We start from the raw sequence: 7500 nt of genomic DNA, 5'->3' as shown, positions 1-7500 counted from the left end.
CCGTTCCAGGAAACGATCAGATTGCAGGATTTGTTGAATTCCACCCGCTCACGAGCTGGGAAAAAGATAAATTCAGATATTACTTTCAAGTACAAAATTTAACGATAGTACGGTTACGTACTAGACGATCATCAGTCCGTGTATAGGATGGTCGGTAGGTTAAGAATTCATTCAACTGGGCGGTTGGAGCGACTCCGCTTCTGACTGGCCGCATAGAATAAATTTCTTGTCAGGACATTATATTTCGTTATAATTCAGACTTCTTGTTTGGAGAAGTAACTAGCAATTAGGATACTGTGCTACACAAATATAAATTTAAGCGATAAGGATTCTCTTGAATGAGTTCAGTTGTTTAATACTGTAATGCACCATCTGATGGTGTAATCAGAACCAAGCCACTTAAGTTCTCCAATGCACTTTTGTCAGATATAAATTTCCAATCTACTATTTTATACATGGCGTCCTCGAGATGAGGGAGTAATTCAGTCCTCTTGTTTGGAGAAGTAACTAGCAATTATGATACCGTGCTAAACAAACACAACTTTAAGCGATAAGGATTTTCTTGGATGAGTTCAGTCGTTTAATACTGTAATGCACCATCTGATGGTGTAATCAGAACCAATCCACTTAAGTTCTCCAATGTACTTATGTCAGATATAAATTTCCAAACTATTATTTTATACATGGTGTCCTCGAGATGAGGGGGTTGCAAGAAAAAGCACTAGAGGGAAGTTTTGAAAGACAATATAAACAGCTGCTGTTCATCCTCAGCAAAAATAAAAGAAAAAAAGAAAAAGGAAAAGATCCTTTGTACCGCCTGGATTTTAACCAGTGACCCCTGGAGAGTAGTACTGCTCTCCCGCGTCCTACCAGCTGAGCTATCGAGTCGTCGCAATTATACATTCAGACGCTTTACAAAAATGCTAATTACTCAGCTATAGTGGACACGTTCAGGAAATAAATCTTCTCATGTAGGTTATTTCTGTGGTCATGATGTTGAGTACTTTCCGAAATGCAAAGAACAAATGAGAAACATTGCCAATGAAAAACAAATCATTCAGCGTGTGAAGAAATCGTTTCACATGGAACATGTAAAATATCGTGCAAGCGACTCGCAATCCACCGTGAAGGTTAGTGGATGCAAGAAATGTCTAAGAGATGCAAAGGTGCGAAGAAAGAAGCGAAGGAAGGAGAGAAGGAAGGAGTGAAATTCACATCCATAGCTAGAACTCGAAAAGCAGCTAGGGAATTTTCTAAGTAAAAAAAAGCAGTTTCTTTACTTTCACAAAACACGCACGCACGCACAAAAAAAGCACAAACACTTTAGTTTTCGATCAGAAACTAACTGGTCTACTTTTCATGAGACAGTCTCTTTAAGAATAGTTTCGTATATCACATTGATGTCATCAGTTCATAAATATCTACAATTCAAAAACATTACTTACAGTGAACCACAAGTGTCGTGTGATTTTCAGCACTTCCAACTGAGTTGTTGGCTCTACAGGTGTACTGTCCACCATCTGCTCTGTTTATATTACTGAAAGTCAATAACGCTGTATTCTTCCCTGCATTTTTCACTTTTCCATTTCTGATCCATCGTACATCAGGGTCTGGTAGCCCTGATGCTGTACATGTGATACTGACAGCTGATCCCTCAATGTAACTTGATTGCACCGTAAGCCCGTCTATCTGTGGTACCGCTACAAAAGATAGTTAAAATGTTAAAAGAGAAACGTTCTTAATGAGCACACGAAAGTTTCATAGAATCTTTAAATGGAGAACAAATATTTCGAACTGATCAAAGCTAAGATATTACGAGAGCATTAAAAATAAATGACATGCTATGCATACAGAAGGAACGACGTTTAACTAAGATGTCTCAAAGAATAGTTACCCTGGAAATTTCAAGACAAACAAAGAATGGATTCTTCGTATACATAAAGGTAACTGAAATCGGTAGGATGAGGATGAGAGTTTGAACGGATTCATAGTGGAGCTCCCTCCCACTAAAGGCGCGTTAGAGCAGCCTCATTGCTTCGAAAATTTGGCAACTAATCGAGCTAAGAAATTTTGTCCGTCTCTCCGTCCTTCCTTCCGTACGCACCCTCCCTTGTATAAACCAATATGAAATGTCACACTCTGCAATACATAACGCGTGTCGCAGCAAGCTTCCAAGGTCTAGATTCTGTTCATAACACAGAACATTACCTCTTTTTGCTTTAAAATGGAAAGTAGAAACACTAAACAATGTTTAAAAGACACCGACGAGTAAAATCATGGGGTAGAGAGTCATAAAAACCTTCTATGTTAAGAATACCTGGAATTTCAGTGTTTTCCTTAGATGGCCGAAAAGTGTTTTTAATATAGATCGCCGATTTAATGCAGCTCTATGAACTTTAGAAAACAAAATGGTAATGTACAGTATTTTTTGACGTCGGATTCGATTTTTTAAACGACTGGTAAAGCTACGGCCGAAAAAATGACTGCAAAGCCGCGGGCAAAAATAATATTCAAATTAAGCTTCAGCATAAATAATTTTAACAATAATAAACTTGAAGGATAATTCCCGCCATGGAGGTGGCTTTTGGTGGATATAATATCCACCACTATCCACAGACACTGAGGGGAATAATTGTCAAAGCAGCAGGATAAAAAAATAAAAAAAAAAAAAAAAAAAAAATGAGTACAGAAAGTCCCTCGCAATTTTGAATTCTCCCTTGATTCGCCCAAAAATGTGCAGCAGTGCAAGAAAAGTCACTTGATTCATCAGGTGATCAACAAGAGAAATCAAAATTGTTTCGTGAGTTAGAGAAATTACAAAACGGTAAACACAGCGGAAAAAGTGGTTGATTAGTTGATTTATCGAAAAGATTAGCTCATAACAGTCTTCACAACGTTTGCAAGAATTTTCTGCCCGGAAGACTGATTTATGCAGACTGAAGAGAATTACCGACTTTTTGTCGTAGAAATTCCCGTCGTGTTTTCTAAAACTTTTGAAGGCACAGGTTACGTTGTTCGGCTACAAAAGGAGTTGTTAAGTCTCCCTGATTTTAATACATTTCATAAGTTTTATTGTTTTAATTTCGCTAACCTCTAAATAATAACATTTAAGTTGCTTTGTCTGAGTTGTTGTAAATTGCAACTGTAAAGAAACAGTTTTGTGTCTGTTTTCGGACTATTCGCCCATAACAAACCTTATTTTTTTTCAAGCATCTGAGCCGGCCGGAATCCTTAATCCTCGAATTTGATTGGCTAATCATAAGCACGTGACCAGTCCAGCTTTTTACAATACGGCCCACGGGCCGGATTTTTACCCCGCTGCCTAAATTTCGCTCCTAAAAGTTAGCGGTAATCGTCGATCTTTTGCCATTTTTACACATCCATCGACGATTAGTCAGCGCAAGTTTATCACTGTTCATTTTAAAATGGCAAGGAAAGTCACTGTAAGTAAATTCAATTGTGTGTTTTGAAGTTGTGAGAGTTTGCTTGGTTGTTTGTAGCTTGGCGCTGTAATGGCGCGTAATCCTGTGTTTCAGTCTCGCCGTAAAATTCGAGTCAATTTCAGTCGAGTTTACCTCTCTGATCGTTGCTGTATTTAAGAGAATTTCTGTGGAATACACTTAAAAAATTTCCACGCTTTATGCTATTCAATCTACGCTAGAAAAGTCTGATTTCAAGTGATTTTAAAAGCAATGACTGACAGAAATTGTTTTTGTAGTAAAACCTCAAACTTCGCACGAAATTTCACACCGCAGAAGCAATTTTGGAAAACTTAACTGGTGAAATAAATGCAACTAACATAAAGTAGTTCGAAAAAAATCTGTTCTTCAATACATCTTTCTTTGTCTACATGTACTATCTGAGTTATTCGCTCGTTGCCAAGATTTTTTACAAATCGTTAGTAGACGGCGCGCAAGCCGATTCAATGACAAGAGTTGCGTAAACAAACCATTTGTAGTCTGTAAAACCAATTTACTGCAGGAAAAAATAAATAAACATATTATTTGCTGGCTTAGAGTCGGTCCGTATAGTGAAAAACTGTGACCTCGGGCTTGAAAATGCTGCCCTCGGCTTGCGGCCTCGGGCAGTATTTTCAAGACCTCGGTCACAGTTTTTCACTATACGGTCCTCCCAGCCGGCAAATAACATATATGTATTTGTAGATACTACCAAGTCGAATTTTATAGTTCTCTTTGTGCTGTTGGGAACAGCTGTTTCATAGGCTGCCAAAATTTCTTCTTCTGTTACGCCGGGTTGGATTTGCATACGACTCTCACAAGCTGCCCGAATGCGTGGAAAGCCCACGCCATTTATGTTATTTTTTGTTGTAAATGACGCAGTGTATTGATGATTGTATTCTGTTGTGAGGAGAGTATATTAAAAAGGTAATCGTCCCCGTCAACAACACATCAACAACACAGTGTGTTTTTGGCCAAGAAGACACGAAATAAAAATCATGGAACATCAAAAGAAATGAACCTCCCTGCCACCAAAAACCCGGCCAAAAACCAACCTCGTCCAAAAAGGATAAACTAAGGCGAGGAATAATATGATTACACATGAATAATTTTTTCTATATTATCAAATTTCAATTAACATGATAAGACGCAACTTTTGGCAAAGTTTGAAAAAATCTGTACATAGGGTTCAGAGCTACCTTAAAATTTTGGAAATTATATGTGACTCTGAATCGATCTATTGTTGTAATTGTTCCGCGAATTCGAGAACAAGAAAACGTGGTTATTTTGTGTTACTCAATGCAAATTGAGTCTTCAGTGTCACTGGGAGTTAGACCGACTTGGAAACTCGGTTTCACTTTGCATGAGTTCTGATGGACTCTCAGCGCGCAAAGAGAGTCAAGTTTTTTTGTACAATTTGATCGTTACGTTATCACTCGTTGATTACCTGCTGTTAGAATAAAATTCACGGGTGCTCAACCGGCCGCTCATTTGCCTAAATCGCATCACCTCTATAACTCCTTCTAGCTAAGCTATCACTCGTCAAAAAGCACAAATGAGACAGGAACGAAGGCGGATTTCCAAACTACAACTTAAGCCCTTTTGAAGTTATAGACAAGAAAGAGGGAGAATTGACAGTTTGGAGCAAGGCTGGTGCTGATATAAAACGAAATCTGTCATTTGTGAAAAGTACCAAGAGAGGACCTTCAGAGGAGAAGGTTGCTTGCCCATCAAGAGCAAGTAGGAACCAAGCACGCAAAGTAGCAAGGGAGAGACAGAACATCCAAAGTCTACTAGTTCGCCGATGCCTCTGTAGCAGACTGCCAGCCCACGTTCACTTTAAAATGGTTAGTCCGAGACGAACTCGAAATGTTAGACTGCCTACACGATTTGATGCCTTTGAACTGTTTAAAGGATAGTTGGACACTAAGCCCTTACTGAGTGGCCCTAAAGAAAACAGTGAGTTTTGTTTCCCCGAGACCCTCAATGTTGGAACACTGAGGTCGAGGGGAAACAAAACTCACTATTTCCGGCGGGCCCAGTCATTGAGTGTTTTGTTATACCGCTTGCAGCGGGCTGGCTCACAAATTTACCGCGGTTTCAAGGAGCACGACCTGATCACGTGCGAGTCTAAAGTTCAATTTGTTGTTTACGTAGGGAGTTAGTGAGTTTTGTTCGCCCTAGGGTGTTAGTGAGTTTTAACCCACGACACGTGACACGTTCTCCTCCAATCGGAAAACGTATTTGAGTTGGGAGGTATAACAATGCTATTTTTTTGGCCCATCGATATTATGTTAGGAATCCCGACTGAACTTTATGCATTCTCTATTTTCCAGTTGCCCATAATGCACTCTGTTTGCCCCCCAAATTTTGCATAAACTATTGTTGTGAAATACTCTTGAGAGGTCTGCATATTCCCAAGAACATTTCACAACAATAGTTTATGCAAAATTTGGGGGGCAAACAGAGTGCATTATGGGCAATTAGAAAATAGAGAATAGGAATGCCCGACCCTGCGTATGTTACGAGCCTTGCACCTAGAATCAATAGAAGAACAGACTACTCAGGCATTTGGTTTATAGAACATTCGGAACATTTATAAGTCGTCCGCAAGTCCCAGACTGGTCATTCTGATTTTTTTCCTTTCAGACAGCGCAAAAACTTTCAGAGCCGTGGCTCAACCCGGGGGACGGGGGGGAGGAGACTCCCATATAAAAGGATGGGGTGCTCGTCGTACCATTTAATAAATAAGAAGAAGAAGAAAAAGAAGAAGAAGAAGAATCTTGTGGTTCATCAAAGCAATAATAATTTTTTTTTCAATAATAATAAACGATCTTTATTGAGTACTTTTTCACACAAACTTGAATCTTACATTTATCTGGCAAAATAAACTTCACAACATTTCGCTCCTCACGGGAAGATATGAACTCAACTAATTGACCTCGCTCCCAATGTGTGGCTTCATAGCTCAGTTGGTAGAGCATCGCACCGGTATCGCGGAGGTCACGGGTTCGAATCCCGTTGAAGCCCTGATTTTTTTCAGGCTTCTTCTTTCCAATTGCTTAAAAATTGGAAAATTAACTGCGATGATCATTCTTCACTTTTATCTGGCGAAAGTTCACTTCTTAAGGTTTTTCCCTAAAGTAATTCCTGTAAGTCCTGTATTTCAATTATACTCTGTAACCATTTACAAGCATTAAGTGGCTACGTACACAAGTAAAAGTAAAATAATGTGAAATGATAGTTATGTGTATACTCTAGGCAATTCCTACCCTACATGTCCCTCTTTTTAACAGAGGAAAGAATAAACGTTGTAGAAATGTTAAAGGAAAAAAAAAAACTTAAATCTAAAAGAAAAAAAAACCAGTATTAAATATCAGAGTTTCGTAATAATAATAACAACAACAATAATAATAACAATAACGATAATGATAATGATAATAATGACAATAGTAACAATAATAACAATAATAATAACAATAATAATAATAATTTATATTGCGCAGGTTACATGAATATACGATCACCTGCGCATAAGGGGTGACAAGAGCGGTTTTGGTACGTCTTAGGGAGTTCAGTCTCAAAAGGTCCACAGCGGGAGCTTTTGCGGAAAAATATGACAGGAGATAATGTTTGCTCTATAATTGGTGCCTCTTAGGGGAAAAAAAAAAATTCAAGCTACGCCCGCAAAACAGCGTCTTGGTACCTCTTAGGGGTTCTTTTCAAAATTTCTGACGAGTAACCCGGCTTTTCTAAATGGAGGTTCCCCCCGAGGGGGGGGGGGGGGGGGGCTCAAGAGCTTGAAAGAACGCAAACTCAAGTTCTTGAAAACAAATGTTTCACAACAGTTCCTTTCCAGCCATGACATCACCTGGAAATTCATAACGTAAAGAGCTTCGTGGTGGAGAGAATTCTAGGAAAGGGATAAAGGACTGGTGAAAAGATGCTTTAAGAAGACAGTAGGGAAAACCTATCTGAACGTGATTGAACTAAACACGATACCCACTAAAATTGAGACAACGTTAAACGACCGTCACTTAAG

The 7500-nt window shown here is 38.9% G+C and overlaps 2 protein-coding genes across 7 annotated transcripts in view; one reads left to right on the top strand and one right to left on the bottom strand.

Annotated features, from left to right (window-relative positions):
- The window catches only part of LOC145492428 (uncharacterized), a 456732-nt gene that overhangs the window by 6046 nt on the left and 443186 nt on the right, over positions 1-7500 (top strand). The gene's annotated exons all lie outside the window — the stretch shown is intronic.
- Positions 1-7500, bottom strand: part of LOC145492261 (fibroblast growth factor receptor 1-A-like) — a 75991-nt gene that overhangs the window by 49371 nt on the left and 19120 nt on the right. For 5 of the 6 annotated variants that reach the window (XM_081471640.1, XM_081471642.1, XM_081471641.1 and 2 more), the window contains exon 3: positions 1446-1700. In XM_081471640.1, the coding sequence (XP_081327766.1) occupies positions 1446-1700 (255 nt within the window). Of the gene's footprint in view, positions 1-1445; positions 1701-3091; positions 3833-7500 lie in introns of those variants that run through there. The other variant, XM_081471644.1, reaches the window with a different exon arrangement.

The sequence above is a fragment of the Orbicella franksi genome, chromosome 7 (genome assembly GCF_964199315.1).
Source record: "Orbicella franksi chromosome 7, jaOrbFran1.1, whole genome shotgun sequence".
In the NCBI taxonomy this organism is placed as follows: Eukaryota; Metazoa; Cnidaria; class Anthozoa; order Scleractinia; family Merulinidae; genus Orbicella; species Orbicella franksi.
The sequence above is the reverse complement of the archived record's forward strand: the minus strand, read 5'-3'. Positions and strand labels throughout refer to the sequence as shown.